This window comes from Lampetra planeri, chromosome 71, assembly GCF_965212315.1.
Source record: "Lampetra planeri chromosome 71, kcLamPlan1.2.h2, whole genome shotgun sequence".
NCBI lineage: Eukaryota > Metazoa > Chordata > Hyperoartia > Petromyzontiformes > Petromyzontidae > Lampetra > Lampetra planeri.
The window spans coordinates 1,352,308-1,372,777 of record NC_136176.1 but is presented as its reverse complement, the minus strand read 5'-3'; the positions used below and the strand labels follow the sequence as shown (position 1 = coordinate 1,372,777).

Sequence of the window (20,470 nt, the reverse complement as noted above, 5' to 3'; positions counted from 1 at the left end):
ATTAGAGTTTGATTATCTCAGACAACAAACGTGATTGATAAGTTAAAACGCAACTTCTTGTGGGTCTCGGCTATGTTGATTTATCCTCAATTAATTGGTGAAGTGAGAGAAGCATTAATAATGAGCAGATGAAGGTGGCCAGGCATGGTTCTGGACACACCACCATCTTTTTACCATGCCAGTGTGTGACAGTGTAAAGTTTGTATTTGCAGTAAAGTATATTAACTCTTCTTCTTGGTTCTTTCGGTAAAGTCACGTAGAATGGAAATAATAAAATTATAAAAATAAAACATAATAAAATAATTCTCACGACGTTTCGGCCACAACGCAAGCAGCCGTCCTCAGGTGAAGAACAGGTCTGTCGATAAGACAGTCTGAATGACACGTCCTAGGTTTGGAGCGTCTATTTAAGCTGGGAGGGAGGAAGAAGACCGCCTTGACAAAATAATTCGCATATCAAGAGGAATTTTTTGCATATTTATGGGAAATGCAGATATGCGACTAGTACTACTTGTGAAATGCGTAGGAGGTTTGGCAGGGGGTTAAAGTCATGTTTTGCCCGTGCATTATGCAGGACCAGCAGCATCAAAGGGAGGGGATAGGGGGGAGCATTAATAAAGGGAAGGAATGTTAACAGTATGTAGCTGCAGCAACCAAACCACCAATTAAACAACCAAAGTATAAACTACATAGTATTAGTATACTAAAAATACTCTCCAATAAGCTGAGCTACCAACGGTAAGTAATACACCACCATTCTATGTCGCAAAAAATATAACACGCCTCAAGCCAAACTTTATTCTCCCACATCACACGGGTCTACCCCGTACTACATACTGCCACAGACAAACCCAACATTAAATTACTATACACCACCCTTATACATTGTAATATTACACTGTATTATTCTACCCACCCTACTGCACACCACACTGCTGCATATTCACCAGCTTATTGGAGAGTATTTTTAGTATACTGATGATACTATGTAGTTTATATTTTGGTTGTTTACGTGGTGGTTTGGTTGCTGCAGCTACATAGTGTTAACATTCCTTCCCTTTATTAATGCTTCCCCCTATCCCCTCCCTTTGATGCTGCTGGTCCTGCATAATGCACGGGCAAAACATGACTTTAAATCCCCCGCCAAACCTACGCATTTCACAAGTAGTACTAGTCACATATCTGCATTTCCCATAAATATGCTAAAAGTTCCTCTTGATATGCAAATTATTATGTCAAGGCGCTCTTCCTCCTCCCTCCCAGCTTAAATAGACGCTCCAAGCCTAGGACGTGTCATTCAGACTGTCTTATCGACAGACCTGTTCTTCACCTGATGACGGCTGCTTGCGTTGTGGCCAAAACATTTGTGATAATTATTTTATTCTGTTTTATTTTTATTATTTTATTATTTCCATTCTACGTGACTTTACCGAAAGAACCAAGAAGATGAATCCCTGCAGTCACGAAAGCTTTAAATCGAAATATATTAACTCTTTTGAACACGGAGGTTAAATCAAAATAATAGTTTATTTTAGTTTTCCTCTGCAACTTTTTATAAGAATGCAAACAGGAAATTAACACGGCACATATGCAGCTGAAATTTGAGGCTGGCTTCACACCTCTAAGTTGCTATTGAACATTAATTTATGCATTTCTGCATAATACAAACCGTATTATTTTCAACACCCTTTGCTTTGTTAGCCAAATTTAGCTTTTATAAATATTTATTTTCTAGCCAGACAACCGAAATTGTGTGCTTGGAGTTTTGGGTTAACATTCATTTTGAAGATACTAGGTCTTCCAGGCATATTTATGACCATTTGCCCACTCAGTGTTTGTCATAACAGCCCGTGTAATGAATTTGGGAATATTTTTCACTATATCATGAACATATGAATAAGTATAGACGTGTAAGTCATGTGTAACTGTGTATATATGTATTCCTCTGTGCCTCGATACTTACGTAGATGGTGTGGATATTCTCTTTTTTCTGTCTGCAGCTGACGCTTCCTCTGCAGATTTGGTCTGATGGAGCAAAGGCGCTCAGCACAGCTTGGTACAAAAAGGCACCAATGCGACCAGTGTGCATACAGCACGGATCGTCCTGGCCATTTGACACAGCACCAGAGAACTCACACAGGAGAGAAACTCTTCAGGTGCACTCTTTGTGACAAGGCATTTGCATGGTCATCATGTCTTCAAAAACATCAGAGAATACACACAGGAGAGAAACCCTTCAAGTGCAGTGTGTGTGGGAAGGCGTTTTCACAGTCATCTAATCTTGTATCACACCAGAGAACACACACGGGAGAGAAACCCTTCAGGTGCACTTTGTGCGGGAAGGCTTTTGCAGACTTATCAAATTTTAAACAACACCAGAGAACACACACGGAAGAGAAACCTTTCCAATGCACTTTGTGTGAGAAGGCATTTGCATGTCCATCAGGTCTTAATTGCCACCAGAGAACACACACAGGAGAGAAACCCTTCAGGTGCACTCTGTGCGGGAAGGCGTTTGCACGTTCATCAAATCTTAAAAGACACCGGAGGACATACAATCATCAGAAGATCCCCAAGGAGTGGAGTCTGAAATCGGCTTGTGAAAGTCAAAGTGCTGCAATGAGCCCATCCCTCATGAAACCAGAAGTAAATCCCAGCTTGGACACTTTTAAAGGTATCAAGGTGAAATGTGAAGAAGTGATGAAGAGCGAAGAAGTGATGGTCAACTGTGAAGATTCAACTCCAAAATCGGACCTTCACATCGATGGAGGCAACGTGAAGCAGGAGGAGATTTCTGACTGTGAGGCAGAGGGAGGCAACTCCCAGCAGTTTGTGGAAGTGGAGGTGTGGGTGGACTTCTTAGACAATACAAAGTCAAATAGAGACCCGGTAGATCTGTAAGCTTGAGACAATGAAGCTCCAATAGATGCACCTTTGTTACAGGCCTTTAATGAAAAGAACGTGAAGTCGAACACTCAATTCCTGGGTTCAACCTGCAGAGTAAGAGAGGCGAGTATTTGTGGACCTGTGGGTTGGGTAGATGAATAATCAGGAGCAAGAGCCAATAAGCTCCCAAGTATTCCACTGTTATATTCATATTTGCATTGATATGGTGCTTGCTTAATTGCTTCAGCAACTCGGTTGTTTCATATCTCATCACAGACACTCGAAGAGCACCCCCAAGTGGCAGCTGCCTCTGTGTCATAAGGTGACCCTGCTCTATCCTGCATGTGGGCATGAGTCTGTCAGTAGGGGGTGATGCTCAATGTGGAATCTCCATTATGTAATTTCTGGATAATGTTTGGAATTGCCCAAATATTGACCATGACACCAACATGCAATGACCTCTGTGTTTTGAATGACAATAGTATGTTTTACATCCACTGTTAAGCAGATGGTGCATATTTTGTTTAATGTTACTGGAGTAGCCAGACGTGCATGTCGGATTTGAACCTTGAACCTCTGCAATAAATAGAGAATGTGCTACCACTTGGCTTCCCTCAATCTGAGTGTAGGCATGACAGCCTGAATGTTTCTAACTGGCGCAGATCTTCCATTTAGAGCGGTCCACGTTTCACATGCCTACAGAAGGGAGGGCATGACTGGCCGAGAAGAACCGAAGCTTCATGATGAGCGACAGACCAGGTAGCTTCCACACAGCATAGCGCAGCCGATGAAATTATAATGCCGCCTGACTGATTCGGACCACTCACACAGTGTACACACGCAGTGTACCCACAAGATCTACACACACCATGTACACAGCGTACACACAGTTTACCCACAGTATACAAACAGTCTGTACACGCACAGTGTATACACACAGTAACAACAACCGCCATTCGCCACTAAGTGGCGGTGACGTCACCACGGCGCTTGTGCCAGGCTATGTGCACGGGGCAGATCCAGGTGTCATGCGTCGACTGACTGAGATGACTGGTCAATGCACCACCTGTGCCCCCGACTGCGCCAACAGTGTACACACACAATGTTCACGCACAATAATGTTCACGTTGTTTTTGTTGAGCTCACGCACCCAATGGGTCTCTGTTCAAGAGACGAAGCCATAGAAATGGAATGTAAATAAACTTGAACTCTAACCCTGATCTCGCTCTCTGACGTCACCACTCATTAACTCTGCGTGAGACGCGAGGGGGAGGTGTCCCCCACTAGTGACGTCATGTCACCGAGGTATATACCCCCCCAATCCACCTACACCCGGAGTTTGAGCGTGACGTCACGTCTGCCGATTTCCGTTCCAGGAAAGTGCTTATTTGGGACGGGGTCAGCAGCCAAGCACCATCACCTGACATGGGCCCCTCTCATTAACATAAGTTACCCTGCTGCTCGTTGGGGGAGGGGATTGTGTGAACCCCGTCAGTGACGTCATGTTACCTGCTGCCGCATGACGTCACGACCTACAAGGTTGCTGCTGCTGCGCTCACGCTCGCTCACTGAGATCCAAGGTGAGAAGTTTACATCGTGGTGGTTGTTGTTGTGAACCCAGGTAGAGCCTCGCTCCTACTCCTTCGTAGGGATATCAATTGAGTAGCAGCGAGTACGGAATCGATGTCCAGATTGAAACATTACAACGCGGGGCCTAGCCATACGGGGACTTGCCTCCTGCCCTCGCCTGATTATATTTGCATTAATTCTCTGCTTAAGTTTAATTTGTCTTCACCTGGCTCACTACTTTTAAACTTTGTTTTACTTGAAATATTTCTACGATTTTATTTTACCAGGCATAGCCCACTTGAGCTGCACCGCTCGTTTTCAGAAGCCACCTGCCCACAACACAGTGTGCTTATCAACTTGTGGAAATGTTTATCGGTCAAATACTCTAAACGCGTGGTGATGTTGACTCTAAATGTGCAGGGAAAATCCGCAGGATCCGGAGGAGAATCCACGCGACCACGGAGAGAGAGGGATACGCAAACTCCAAATATACAGCCATAATACAGGTTTGTTTGGGATTGATCGCGTAAATAAATAAATGTGCCGTTAACCCCGCCACCACCCGACAGCCAATTAGTAAGGGGTTTGTCACGTAAACAGAACGTGGCCAATGCGTCACAAGTGCAGCACTAGTGTGTAGTAATGTATAGTGTAGTGTATGGTAGTGTTTCGTGTAGTGTATTGTATAGTGTAGTGTATAGTGTAGTGTACTAGTACAGCACATCGGTGTGTTGAAGAGCCAAGCCACAACATTTAAAATCTGAGTACAACGTTTTGACACTAATTCCAACCAGCTTCATCAGACGACAGCCACATGTTGTGGCTTGGCTCTGTGGGAATAGAAATCGGCTCGCTGGTTCATAGCGCAGCACGCTAACCGTTGCACTACCGCTCCGCACTCACTCACAAACTTCATCGGAAGTATAGTATTTATCCAGCAATAACTAAGTTACCCGGCTTAGCTCAGGTCTCAGTAATCAAACACTAAGAGTAATGTCTCTGCTTTTTTTATGTTATTAAGGTGTATCGTACCATATCGAGGCTTGGGGCTTTGGGTTCTTTGTTTTTTATGTCTCTGCCTCTGCTCACATTCATTGACGATTTTTATGATTTTGGGCAAGCCCGTCTAAAGCTGCGTGACCAGGAGTTGGAGCCATTTGCTGTTCAACTTGGCTTGTGACAGAAATTCACTCTGGCCCCATGCATTACATTACATAGCATCTTCATTAATTATGTAGTTTGAGAAGCTCACAATAGCCATATAAATGAATTGCATTCGTTACAGTTAAAATGATACGCGCATCGATGCCTGGTTATAGTTAAGGGATCCTTCCCTGGTCAACCATGTTATATCTGCTGATGATCTGGAAATGGCTACTCAAGGAGATGGGGTTAGATAATCTTGTTCTGTGCCTGGATAATTCCATCATAAAAGGTTGCCTTGCGTATGTTCCACCAAAATAAATCACCTGCCTGGGAATTTCATGTCATACAACACTGTACCTGCTCAACTCTCCATGAGTAATCAGGCAGTTCTACAAGTGGTGGAGGAGCTTCCATGCCTGGTTAATGTGTTCACGACCAGCTCTGGTTTGGCAGCCAAAGTCTCACTTTAAATTTGTCTAGCAGCATTCTTTCATTATACTGTGTAACACTGTGTGAAAGCTGCCTGGACTTTTGCTCCATACAAAGCTGTGAGTGTCCATCGCCAAGGTCTAGTCTGTCTGAGACCATCCCCTCTCCCTGTCATATTGGCATCGCACCCGCCTCTCACCCTTCGTCCTGTGGATGGTGGGCGCACAGGACGGTGCCACGCAGCCATTCCAGGTTGAGCCCAAATGGGTTTCGTGGGTCACCTAGCTACCAGGCATCGTTCCATGAGTGATATCAATATATAATATCTGTAAGGAGTCCCCCCAATAGACGGTCCCTGGAACTCTACCAGGCATGTCTCACTGGGGGACATCCCAGGGGCCTGGCCCAGGACATTCTGGTGGGAATATGTCGCTTGGCTGGCTTTGGGAACGCCTGGGAATTCTCCAGGAAGAGCTAGAGTCTGTCGCCAGGGAAAGGGAGGTCTGGACTGCCCTACTGCATGTGCTGCCACCACAAACCTCACCAAGACAAGAGGATTTTGAAATAAATGAACGAATAGAGCTGTAATTCTTCTTGGCCACAGATATTACTCCTTTCTCTGTGGATGCAAAATATGAACTTATTTTAAGGCCTGTCTGTTCTGGCTTTTAATTAAGGCTGGCCTGGCGATGATCCCCTTTATTGAACCAAACACGATTGTATTAAATCCTAACAGAGCCCTAAAATATCAGTACTGAATATAATCTGAGACTTTGGCAGGCGAGGCTGCATTGGTTGGGTCATGAATTCCGCATAAACAGACAATGCTCAAGCATCTTCTGTTAGCCCAGATGTTACGAGCTAAACGGGCATGGCATTGGTTAGAGAAGAGATTGGAGGATGTGGAGTTGATCAGACCTGCTGTCAAGATCGGTCTCTAGAAAAGGCCCGTGACATATGCTGCAGGGCAGTTGGAGGTATTTGCTCTGCAACAACAATGAGGTTGGAGTAGCAACGCTCACATGAATGGGTGGAACGCTGGGTGCCTGAAATGTAGCAAGACAGCAGGAAGCACAGCTGGTGCATCTGTTAATCATCTCAGTCAGTCATCCCTTGACACCTGGATCATTCCCATGACCTGCTGACAAGTGATCCACACTTACATGGCATTCATGTGAAATATATGTGTATATAAGATTTTATCTATGTGGGGAGCGGTGGCGCAGTTATTCCACTGTGTAACAAAAAAAAATTTGTTCCTGGGTAGTTTGTGTTATTTCCTAATTGCTTTTGCCTCTAAAGTACAAAAAATGGCTATTATTCCCCACAAACTTTGCTTTTGTGATCAGGACAGTGATATTTAGAAATTTACCTCTTTTCAATGAGAAAACAGGTTAATTAGTTTTTTTAGTTCTTGTATAATTCTGGTCACAAAAGCAATGTTTGTGGGGAATAAGCCATTTTCTAGACTTTTAGGCATAAGCAATAAAAAAATAACACTTAGTACCCAGGAACAAAAATTGTGTTACATAGTGTTATCACAACTAAAGTTTGATTATCGCCGACAATAAACGTGATTGATTCGTGAAAACTTAACTTATTTTGGGGAAGCATTATTACAGAGCATATGAAGGTGGCCAGGCATGGTTCTGAACACACCACCAATTTTTTACCATGCCAGTGTGTGTTACAGTGTCAAGTTTGTATTTGCAGTAAAGTATATTAACTCGATTGAACACGGAGGTTAAATCAAAACAATAGTTTATTTTGTTTTCCTTTGGAACTTTTTACGAGAATGGAAACAGGAAATTAACACTGAACATATGCAGCTGAAGTTAGATCTGTTCATCCCAGCATTCAAGGAAATCTGAGCCTGGCTTCACACCTTTAAGTTGTGATTGAACATTAATTCATGCATTTATGCATAATACAAATAGTATTATTTTCAACACCCTTTGCTGTGTTAGCTGAATTTTGCTTTTATAAAGATTCCTTTTGTAGCCAGACAACCGAAATTGTGTGCTTGGAGTTTTAGGTTAACATTCATTTTGAAGATACTAGGGCTTCCAGGCTGACCATTTGCCCTCTCATTGTGTGCCCGTGTGATGAATTTGGGAATCCTTTTCACTCTATCATGAATATATGAATGAGTATAGACGTGCAAGTCATGTGTGACTGTGTATATATGCATTCCTTTGTGCCTTGATACTGACGTAGATGGTCTGGATATTCTTTTTTTCTGTCTGCAGCTGACACTTCCTCTGACACTTCCTCTGCAAAATTGATTTGATGGAGCAAAGGCACTCAGCGCAGCTCGGTAGAAAGAGGCAACAATGCAACCAGTGTGCATACAGCACGGATCATGTTGGACATCTGACACAGCACCAGAGAACTCACACAGGAGAGAAACCCTTCAAGTGCAGTGTGTGTGGGAGGGCATTTTCAATTTCATCTACTCTTAAAAAACACTGGAGAACACACACAGGAGAGAAACCCTTCAAGTGCCCTGTGTGTGACAAGGCATTTACACGGTCATCAGGTCTTTATAGACACCAGAGAACACACACAGGAGAGAAACTCTTCACGTGCACTGTGTGCTGGAAGGCGTTTTCACAGTCATCCGGTCTTGTATCACACCAGAGAACACACACGGGAGAGAAACCCTTTAGTTGCACTCTGTGTGGGAAGGCGTTTGCACAATCACAACATCTACAAAATCACCAGAGAACACACACGGGAGAGAAACCCTTCAGTTGCACTCTGTGTGGGAAGGTGTTTGCACAATCACAACATCTACAAAATCACCAGAGAACACACACGGGAGAGAAACCCTTCAGTTGCACTCTATGTAGGAAGGCGTTTTCACAATTACCACATCTACAAATACACAAGAGAACACACACGGGAGAGAAACCCTTCAGGTGCACTGTGTGTGACAAGGCATTTTCATATTCATCAGTTCTAAGGAAGCACCAGAGAACACACACGAGAGAGAAACCCTTCAGTTGCACTCTGTGTGAGAAGGCGTTTGCACAGGCATCTGCTCTTGTATTACATCAGAGAACTCACACGGGAGAGAAATCCTTCAGGTGCACTGTGTGTGACAAAGAATTTTTATATCCATCAGTTCTAAGGAACCACCAGAGAACACACATGGGAGAGAAACCCTTCAGTTGCACTCTGTGTGAGAAGGCGTTTGCACAGTCATCAAGACTTAAACATCACCAGAGGACACACAAGCATCAGAAGATCCCCAAGAAATGGAGTCTGAAATCGGCTTGTGAAAGTCAAAGTGCTGCAATGAGCCCATCCCTCATGAAACCAGAAGTGAATCCCAGCTTGGACACTTTTAAAGGTATCAAGGTGAAATGTGAAGAAGTGATGGTGAAGAGCGAAGAAGTGAAGGTAAAATGTGAAGATGAAGATTCAACTCCAAAATCGTACCTTCACATCGATGGAGGCAATGTGAAGCAGGAGGAGAATTCTGACTGTGAGGCAGAGCGAGGCAACTCCCAGCAGTTTGTGGAAGTGGAGGTGTGGGTGGACTTCTTAGACAATACAAAGTCAAATGGAGACCCGGTAGATGTTTTAAGCTTGAGACAATGAAGCTCCAATAGATTCACCTTTGTCACAGGCCTTTAATGAAAAGAACGTGAAGTTGAACACTCAATTCCTGGGTTCAACCTGCAGAGTAAGAGCGGCGAGTATTTGTTGACCTGTGGTTTTGGTAGATGAATTATCAGGAGCAAGAGCCAATAAGCTCCCAAGTATTCCAATGTTATATTCATATTTGCATTGATATGGTGCTTGCTTAATTGCTTCAGCAACTCGGTTGTTTCATATCTCATCACAGACACTCGAAGAGCACCCCCAAGTGGCATGACTCTGTGTGATAAGGTGACCCTGCTCTAGCCTGCATGTGGGCATGAGTCTGTCAGTAGGGGGTGATGCTCAATGTGGAATCTCCATTATGTAATTTCTGGATAATGTTTGGAATTGCCCAAATATTGACCATGACACCAACATGCAATGACCTCTGTGTTTTGAATGACAATAGTATGTTTTACATCCACTGTTAAGCAGATGGTGCATATTTTGTTTAATGTTACTGGAGTAGCCAGACGTGCATGTCGGATTTGAACCTTGAACCTCTGCAATAAATAGAGAATGTGCTGCCACTTGGCTTCCCTCAATCTGAGTGTAGGCATGACAGCCTGAATATTTCTAACTGGCGCAGATGTTCCATTTAGAGCGGTCCACGTTTCACATGCCTACAGAAGGGAGGGCATGACTGGCAGAGAAGAACCGAAGCTTCATGCGGAGCGACAGACCAGGTAGCTTCCACACAGCATAGCGCAGCCGATGGAATGATAATGCCGCCCGATTGATTCGGACCACCCACACACAGTGTACACACGCAGTGTACCCACAAGATCTACACACACAATGTACACAGCGTACACACAGTTTACCCACAGTATACAAAAGTCTGTACACGCACAGTGTAAACACACAGTAACAACAACCGCCATTCGCCACTAAGTGGCGGTGTCGTCACCATGGCACTTGTGCTAGGCTATGTGCACGGGGCATATCCAGGTATCATGCATCGACTGACTGAGATGACTGGCCAATGCACCACCTGTGCCCCCGACTGCGCCAACAAACAGTGTACACACACAATGTTCATGCACACAATAATGTTCACGTTGTTTTTGTTGAGCTCACGCACCCAATGGGTCTCTGTTCAAGAGAGGGAGCCATAGAAATGGAATCTAAATAAACTTAAACTCTAACCCTGATCTCGCTCTCTGACGTCACCACTCATTAACTCTGCGTGAGACGCGAGGGGGAGGTGTCCCCCACTAGTGACGTTATGTCACCAAGGTATACACCCCCCAAATCTCCCTCCACCGGAATTTTGAGCGTGACGTCACGTCTGCCGATTTCGGTTCCAGTAAAGTGCTTATTTGGGACGGGGTCAGCAGCCAAGCACCATCACCTGACATGGGCCCCTCTCATTAACATAATATATTCAGTTACCCTGCTGCTCGTTGGGGGAGGGGATTGTGTGAACCCAGCAAATGACGTCATGTCACCTCATGCTGCCGCATGACGTCATGAGCTACCAGTTTGCTGCTGCTGCGCGCACGCTCGCTCACTGAGATCCGAGGTGAAAAGTTTACATCGTGGTGGTTGTTGTGGTGGTTGTTGTTGTGAACCCAGGTAGAGCCTCGCTCCTACTCCCTCGTAGGGATATCAATTGAGTAGCAGCGAGTACGGAATCGATGTCCAGATTGAAACATTACAACGCGGGGCCTAGCCATACGGGGACTTGCCTCCTGCCCTCGCCTGATTATATTTGCATTAATTATCTGCTTAAGTTTAATTTGTCTTCACCTGGCTCACTACTTTGAAACTTTGTTTTACTTGAAATATTTCTACGTTTTTATTTTATTTTACCAGGCATAGCCCACTTGAGCTACACCGCTCGTTTTCAGAAGCCACCTGCCCACAACACAGTGGGCTTATCAACGTGTGGAATTTTTATCGGTCAAATACTCTTAAACGCGTGGTGATGTTGACTCTAAATGTGCAGGGAAAACCGCAGGATCCGGAGGAGAATCCACGCGACCACGGAGAGAGAGGGACACGCAAACTCCAAATATACAGCCATAACACAGGTTTGTTTGGGATTGTTCGCGTAAATAAATCAATGTGCCGTTAACCCCGCCACCACCCGACAGCCAATTAGTAAGGGTTTGTCACGTTAACAGAACGTGGCCAATGCGTCACAAGTACAGCACTAGTGTGTAGTGTAGTGTGTAGTATAGTGTAGTGTATGGTAGTGTATAGTGTAGTGTACTAGTACAGCATATCGGTGTGTTGAAGAGCCAAGCCACAACATTTACAATCTGAGTACAACGTTTTGACACTAATTCCAACCAGCTTAATCAGACGACAGCCACATGTTGTGGCTTGGCTTTGTGGGAATAGAAATCGGCTCGCTGGGTTCATAGCGCAGCACGCTAACCGTTGCTCTACCGCTCCCCACTCACTCACAAACTTCATCGGAAGTATAGTATGTATCCAGCAGTAACTAAGTTACCCGGCTGAGCTCAGGTCTCAGTAATCAAACACTAAGAGTAATGTCTCTGCTTTTTTATGTAATTAAGGTGTATCGTACCATATTGAGGCTTGGGGCTTTGGGTTGTTCTTTGTTTTTTAAATCCTTTATATTAAGTTTGCTTGCTTGCTTAGGACCGTGCAAATCTTTCGGTCGTTTTTAAACCCACTTCCCGTGATCCATTCGAGCTGACATTTTCCACACAGACTCGTGCCTGACAATTAATGTTCGTGAAAATTTTTTTCAAAAATTTTACACTTTTTAGGACAAAAATATGTTTAATTACCAATTGCTTAATGGTGCAATGCAATCATCTGACCCATAGGTGGCAGCCACCTCAAGCCAGAGGACGAGAGGACTCTAGCCGCCACGCATATAAAAGATTTATAGTGAAAAACTTTGTTTTTACGGGCTATACTTATTATGTCTCTGCCTCTGCTCACATTCATTGACGATTTTTATGATTTTGGGCAAGCCCGTCTAAAACTGCGTGACCAGGAGTTGGAGCCATTTGCTGTTCAACTTGGCTTGTGACAGAAATTCACTCTGGCCCCATGCATTACATTACATAGCATCTTCATTAATTATGTAGTTTGAGAAGCTCACAATAGCCATATAAATAAATTGCATTCGTTACAGTTAAAATGATACGCGCATCGATGCCTGGTTATAGTTAAGGGATCGTTCCCTGGTCAACCATGTTATATATGCTGATGATCTGGAAATGGCTACTCAAGGAGATGGGGTTAGATAATCTTGTTCTGTGCCTGGATAATTCCATCATGAAAGGTGGCCTTGCGTATGTTCCACCAAAATAAATCACCTGCCTGGGAATTTCATGTCATACAACACTGTACCAGCTCAACTCTCCATGAGTAATCAGGCAGTTTTACAAGTGGTGGAGGAGCTTCCATGCCTGGTTAATGTGTTCACGACCAGCTCTGGTTTGGCAGCCAAAGTCTCACTTTAAATTTGTCTAGCAGCATTCTTTCATTATACTGTGTAACACTGTGTGAAAGCTGCCTGGACTTTTGCTCCATACAAAGCTGTGAGTGTCCATCGCCAAGGTCTAGTCTGTCTGAGACCATCCCTCTCCCTGCCATACTGGCATCGCACCCGCCTCTCACCCTTCGTCCTGTGGATGGTGGGCGCACAGGACGGTGCCACGCAGCCATTCCAGGTTGAGCCCAAATGGGATTCGTGGGTCACCTAGCCACCAGGCATCGTTCCATGAGTGATATCAATATATAATATCTGTAAGGAGTCCCCCCAATAGACTGTCCCAGGAACTCTACCAGGCACGTCTCACTGGGGGACATCCCAGGGGCCTGGCCCAGGACATTCTGGTGGGAATATGTCGCTTGGCTGGCTTTGGGAACGCCTGGGAATTCCCCAGGAAGAGCTAGAGTCTGTTGCCAGGGAAAGGGAGGTCTGGACTGCCCTACTGCATGTGCTGCCACCACAAACCTCACCAAGACAAGAGGATTTTGAAATAAATGAACGAACAGAGCTGTAATTCTTCTTGGCCACAGATATTACCCCTTTCTCTGTGGATGCAAAATATGAACTTATTTTAAGGCCTGTCTGTTCTGGCTTTTAATTAAGGCTGGCCTGGCGATGATCCCCTCTATTGAACCAAACAAGATTGTATTAAAACCTTACAGAGCCCTAGAATATCAGTACTGAATATAATCTGAGACTTTGGCAGGCGAGGCTGCATTGGTTGAGTCATGAATTCCGCATTAACAGACAATGCTCAAGCATCTTCTGTTAGCCCAGATGTTACGAGCTAAACGGGCATGGCATTGGCTAGAGAAGAGATTGGAGGATGTGGAGTTGATCAGACCTGCTGTCAAGATCGATCTCTAGAAAAGGCCCGTGACGTATGCTGCAGGGCAGTTGCAGGTATTTTCTCTGCAACAACAATGAGGTTGGAGTAGCAACGCTCACATGAATGGGTGGAACGCTGGGTGCCTGAAATGTAGCAAGACAGCAGGAAGCACAGCTGGTGCATCTGTTAATCATCTCAGTCAGTCATCCCTTGACACCTGGATCATTCCCATGACCTGCTGACAAGTGATCCACACTTACATGGCATTCATGTGAATTATATGTGTATGTAAGAGTTTATCTATGTGGGGAGCGGTGGCGCAGTTATTCCACTGTGTAACAAAAAAAAAATTTGTTCCTGGGTAGTTTGTGTTATTTCCTTATTACTTTTGCCTCTAAAGTAAAAAAATTGGCTATTATTCCCCACAAACTTTGCTTTTGTGACCAAGACAGTGATATTTAGAAATGTACCTCTTTTCAATGAGAAAACAGGTTAATTTGTTTTTTTAGTTCTTGTATAATTCTGGTCACAAAAGCAATGTTTGTGGGGAATGAGCCATTTTCTAGACTTTTAGGCATAAGCAATAAAAAAATAACACTTAGTACCCAGGAACAAAAATTGTGTTACGTAGTGTTATCACAATTAAAGTTTGATTATCGCCGACAACAAACGTGATTGATTCGTGGAAACTTAACTTATTGTGCAGAAGCATTATTTCGGAGCATATGAAGGTGGCCAGGCATGGTTCTGAACACACCGCCACTTTTTTTTCCATGCCAGTGTGTGTTACAGTGTCAAGTTTGTATTTGCAGTAAAGTATATTAACTCGATTGAACACGGAGGTTAAATCAAAACAATAGTTTATTTTTGTTTTCCTTTGGAACTTTTTACGAGAATGGAAACAGGAAATTAACACTGAACATATGCATCTGAAGTTAGATCTGTTCATCCCAGCATTCAATGAAATCTGAGCCTGGCTTCACACCTTTAAGTTGTGATTGAACATTAATTCATACATTTATGTATAATACAAATAGTATTATTTTCAACACCCTTTGCTGTGTTAGCTGAATTTTGCTTTTTTAAATATTCCTTTTGTAGCCAGACAACCGAAATTGTGTGCTTGGAGTTTTAGGTTAACATTCATTTTGAAGATACTAGGGCTTCCAGGCTGACCATTTGCCCTCTCATTGTGTGCCCGTGTGATGAATTTGGGAATCCTTTTCACTCTATCATGAATATATGAATAAGTATAGACGTGCAAGTCATGTGTGACTGTGTATATATGCATTCCTTTGTGCCTCGATACTGACGTAGATGGTCTGGATATTCTTTTTTTCTGTCTGCAGCTGACGCTTCCTCTGACACTTCCTCTGCAAAATTGATTTGATGGAGCAAAGGCACTCAGCGCAGCTCAGTAGAAAAAGGCAACAATGCAACCAGTGTGCATACAGCACGGATCATGTTGGACATCTGACACAGCACCAGAGAACTCACACAGGAGAGAAACCCTTCAAGTGCCCTGTGTGTGACAAGGCATTTACACGGTCATCAGGTCTTCATAGACACCAGAGAACACACACAGGAGAGAAACTCTTCACGTGCACTGTGTGCTGGAAGGCGTTTTCACAGTCATCCGGTCTTGTATCACACCAGAGAACACACACGGGAGAGAAACACTTTACTTGCACTCTGTGCGGGAAGGCGTATGCACGATTACAACATCTACAAAAACACCAGAGAACACACACTGGAGAGAAACCCTTCAGTTGCACTCTGTGTGGGAAGGCGTTTGCACAATCACAACATCTACAAAAACACCAGAGAACACACACGGGAGAGAAACCCTTCAGTTGCACTCTGTGTGGGAAGGTGTTTGCACAATCACAACATCTACAAAATCACCAGAGAACACACACGGGAGAGAAACCCTTCAGTTGCACTCTGTGTGGGAAGGCGTTTTCACAATTACCACATCTACAAATACACCAGAGAACACACACGGGAGAGAAACCCTTCAGGTGCACTGTGTGTGACAAGGCATTTTCATATTCATCAGTTCTAAGGAAGCACCAGAGAACACACACGAGAGAGAAACCCTTCAGTTGCACTCTGTGTGAGAAGGCGTTTGCACAGGCATCTGCTTTTGTATTACATCAGAGAACTCACACGGGAGAGAAATCCTTCAGTTGCACTGTGTGTGACAAGGAATTTTTATATCCATCAGTTCTAAGGATCCACCAGAAAACACACACGGGAGAGAAACCCTTCAGTTGCACTCTGTGTGAGAAGGCGTTTGCACAGTCATCAAGACTTAAACATCACCAGAGGACACACAAGCATCAGAAGATCCCCAAGAAATGGAGTCTGAAATCGGCTTGTGAAAGTCAAAGTGCTGCAATGAGCCCATCCCTCATGAAACCAGAAGTGAATCCCAGCTTGGACGCTTTTAAAGGTATCAAGGTGAAATGTGAAGAAGTGATGGTGAAGAGCGAAGAAGTGAAGGTAAAATGTGAAGATGAAGATTCAACTCCAAAATCGTACCTTCACATCAATGGAGGCAACGTGAAGCAGGAGGAGAATTCTGACTGTGAGGCAGAGCGAGGCATCTCCCAGCAGTTTGTGGAAGTGGAGGTGTGGGTGGACTTCTTAGACAATACAAAGTCAAATGGAGACCCGGTAGATGTTTTAAGCTTGAGACAATGAAGCTCCAATAGATTCACCTTTGTCACAGGCCTTTAATGAAAAGAACGTGAAGTTGAACACTCAATTCCTGGGTTCAACCTGCAGAGTAAGAGCGGCGAGTATTTGTTGACCTGTGGGTTGGGTATGTAATGCGGGCGTAAACGGCCTTGTGGATATGACGTCACGGCGGGAGGGGTTAGGTCACGTGAGAGAGAGGTGTGAGCTCTTAAGGGCGGTAACCGGAAGAGACGGGGGAGTATGGGAGTAAAGACAGGGTGAGGCCACGCAGGGCGGAGAGTGGAGGGTGGCGAGATCGCCACACGGTGAGACTCGGCACCGTCGGCCAGCGGTGACCGGGCACGGGTGGAACGGAGGGCAGTGGTGGAGCTGCAGCGAGAGCAGCTGAAAGACTGCACAAGGAAGCCTGCAGCGGAGCTGCATCGGAGTGGGGAAAGGCTACGGGAGCGACGGCAGCTGTCGAGCTGCCAAGCGGGGAGGCTCTGAGCGAGGGCCGTGTGGGACAAGTTGTAAGAACCCAAATAAAGGACAACGGAGACAGACACAGTGAAAGAGTCCTTTATTACAGGTACATGAATAATCAGGAGCAAGAGCCAATAAGCTCCCAAGTATTCCACTGTTATATTCATATTTGCATTGATATGGTGCTTGCTTAATTGCTTCAGCAACTCGGTTGTTTCATATCTCATCACAGACACTCGAAGAGCACCCCCAAGTGGCATGACTCTGTGTGATGAGGTGACCCTGCTCTAGCCTGCATGTGGGCATGAGTCTGTCGGTAGGGGGTGATGATCGATGTGGAATCTCCATTATGTAATTTCTGGATAATGTTTGGAATTGCCCAAATATTGACCATGACACCAACATGCAATGACCTCTGTGTTTTGAATGACAATAGTATGTTTTACATCCACTGTTAAGCAGATGGTTCATATTTTGTTTAATGTTACTGGAGTAGCCAGACGTGTATGTCGGATTTGAACCTTGAACCTCTGCAATAAATAGAGAATGTGCTGCCACTTGGCTTTCCTCAATCTGAGTGTAGGCATGACAGCCTGAATGTTTCTAACTGGCGCAGATGTTCCATTTAGAGCGGTCCATGTATCACATGCCTACAGAAGGGAGGGCATGACTGGCCGAGCAGAACCGAAGCTTCATGCGGAGCGACAGACCAGGTAGCTTCCACACAGCATAGCGCAGCCGATGAAATGATAATGCCGCCCGACTGATTCGGACCACCCACACAGTGTACACACGCAGTGTACCCACAAGATCTACACACACCATGTACACAGCGTACACACAGTTTACCCACAGTATACAAACAGTCTGTACACGCACAGTGTAAACACAGTAACAACAACCGCCATTCGCCACTAAGTGGCGGTGACGTCACCACGGCGCTTGTGCCAGGCTATGTGCACGGGGCAGATCCAGGTATCATGCGTCGACTGACTGAGATGACTGGCCAATGCACCACCTGTGCCCCCGACTGCGCCAACAAACAGTGTACACACACAATGTTCATGCACACAATAATGTTCACGTTGTTTTTGTTGAGCTCACGCACCCAATGGGTCTCTGTTCAAGAGAGGGAGCCATAGAAATGGAATCTAAATAAACTTAAACTCTAACCCTGATCTCGCTCTCTGACGTTACCACTCATTAACTCTGCGTGAGACGCGAGGGGGAGGTGTCCCCCACTAGTGACATCATGTCACCGAGGTATATACCCCCCAAATCCCCCTCCACCTGGATTTTGAGCGTGACGTCACGTCTGCCGATTTCCGTTCCAGTAAAGTAGTTATTTGGGACGGGGTCAGCAGCCAAGCACCATCACCTGACATGGGCCCCCTCATTAACATAATATATTCAGTTACCCTGCTGCTCGTTGGGGAGGGGATTGTGTGAACCCAGCAAATGACGTCATGTCACCTCATGCTGCCGCATGACGTTATGAGCTACCAGGTTGCTGCTGCTGCGCGCACGCTCGCTCACTGAGATCCGAGGTGAAAAGTTTACATCGTGGTGGTTGTTGTGGTGGTTGTTGTTGTGAACCCAGGTAGAGCCTCGCTCCTACTCCCTCGTAGGGATATCAATTGAGTAGCAGCGAGTACGGAATCGATGTCCAGATTGAAACATTACAACGCGGGGCCTAGCCATACGGGGACTTGCCTCCTGCCCTCGCCTGATTATATTTGCATTAATTATCTGCTTAAGTTTAATTTGTCTTCACCTGGCTCACTACTTTGAAACTTTGTTTTACTTGAAATATTTCTACGTTTTTATTTTATTTTACCAGGCATAGCCCACTTGAGCTACACCGCTCGTTTTCAGAAGCCACCTGCCCACAACACAGTGGGCTTATCAACGTGTGGAATTTTTATCGGTCAAATACTCTTAAACGCGTGGTGATGTTGACTCTAAATGTGCAGGGAAAACCGCAGGATCCGGAGGAGAATCCACGCGACCACGGAGAGAGAGGGACACGCAAACTCCAAATATACAGCCATAACACAGGTTTGTTTGGGATTGTTCGCGTAAATAAATCAATGTGCCGTTAACCCCGCCACCACCCGACAGCCAATTAGTAAGGGTTTGTCACGTTAACAGAACGTGGCCAATGCGTCACAAGTACAGCACTAGTGTGTAGTGTAGTGTGTAGTAATGTATAGTGTAGTGTATGGTAGTGTATAGTGTAGTGTACTAGTACAGCATATCGGTGTGTTGAAGAGCCAAGCCACAACATTTACAATCTGAGTACAACGTTTTGACACTAATTCCAACCAGCTTAATCAGACGACAGCCACATGTTGTGGCTTGGCTTTGTGGGAATAGAAATCGGCTCGCTGGGTTCATAGCGCAGCACGCTAACCGTTGCTCTACCGCTCCCCACTCACTCACAAACTTCATCGAAAGTATAGTATGTATCCAGCAGTAACTAAGTTACCCGGCTGAGCTCAGGTCTCAGTAATCAAACACTAAGAGTAATGTCTCTGCTTTTTTATGTAATTAAGGTGTATCGTACCATATTGAGGCTTGGGGCTTTGGGTTGTTTTTTGTTTTTTAAATCCTTTATATTAAGTTTGCTTGCTTGCTTAGGACCGTGCAAATCTTTCGGTCGTTTTTAAACCCACTTCCCGTGATCCATTCGAGCTGACATTTTCCACACAGACTCGTGCCTGACAATTAATGTTCGTGAAAATTTTTTTCAAAAATTTTACACTTTTTAGGACAAAAATATGTTTAATTACCAATTGCTTAATGGTGCAATGCAATCATCTGACCCATAGGTGGCAACCACCTCAAGCCAGAGGACGAGAGGACTCTAGCCGCCACGCATATAAAAGATTTATAGTGAAAAACTTTGTTTTTACGGGCTATACTTATTATGTCTCTGCCTCTGCTCACATTCATTGACGATTTTTATGATTTTGGGCAAGCCCGTCTAAAACTGCGTGACCAGGAGTTGGAGCCATTTGCTGTTCAACTTGGCTTGTGACAGAAATTCACTCTGGCCCCATGCATTACATTACATAGCATCTTCATTAATTATGTAGTTTGAGAAGCTCACAATAGCCATATAAATAAATTGCATTCGTTACAGTTAAAATGATACGCGCATCGATGCCTGGTTATAGTTAAGGGATCGTTCCCTGGTCAACCATGTTATATATGCTGATGATCTGGAAATGGCTACTCAAGGAGATGGGGTTAGATAATCTTGTTCTGTGCCTGGATAATTCCATCATGAAAGGTGGCCTTGCGTATGTTCCACC

General features: G+C 44.7%; 1 protein-coding gene across 1 annotated transcript in view; it reads left to right on the top strand.

The window, feature by feature from the left end:
• The first annotated feature begins 8,319 nt into the window (after nucleotides 1-8,319).
• Nucleotides 8,320-20,470, top strand: part of LOC144737537 (uncharacterized) — a 66,616-nt gene continuing 54,465 nt past the window's right edge. Inside the window, exons 1-4 of the mRNA XM_078620268.1 lie at nucleotides 8,320-11,203; nucleotides 11,630-11,714; nucleotides 15,338-17,866; nucleotides 19,127-19,211. Coding sequence (XP_078476394.1) covers nucleotides 8,320-9,636 — 1,317 coding nt within the window. The 3' untranslated portion in view covers nucleotides 9,637-11,203; nucleotides 11,630-11,714; nucleotides 15,338-17,866; nucleotides 19,127-19,211. The remainder of the gene's footprint in view (nucleotides 11,204-11,629; nucleotides 11,715-15,337; nucleotides 17,867-19,126; nucleotides 19,212-20,470) is intronic.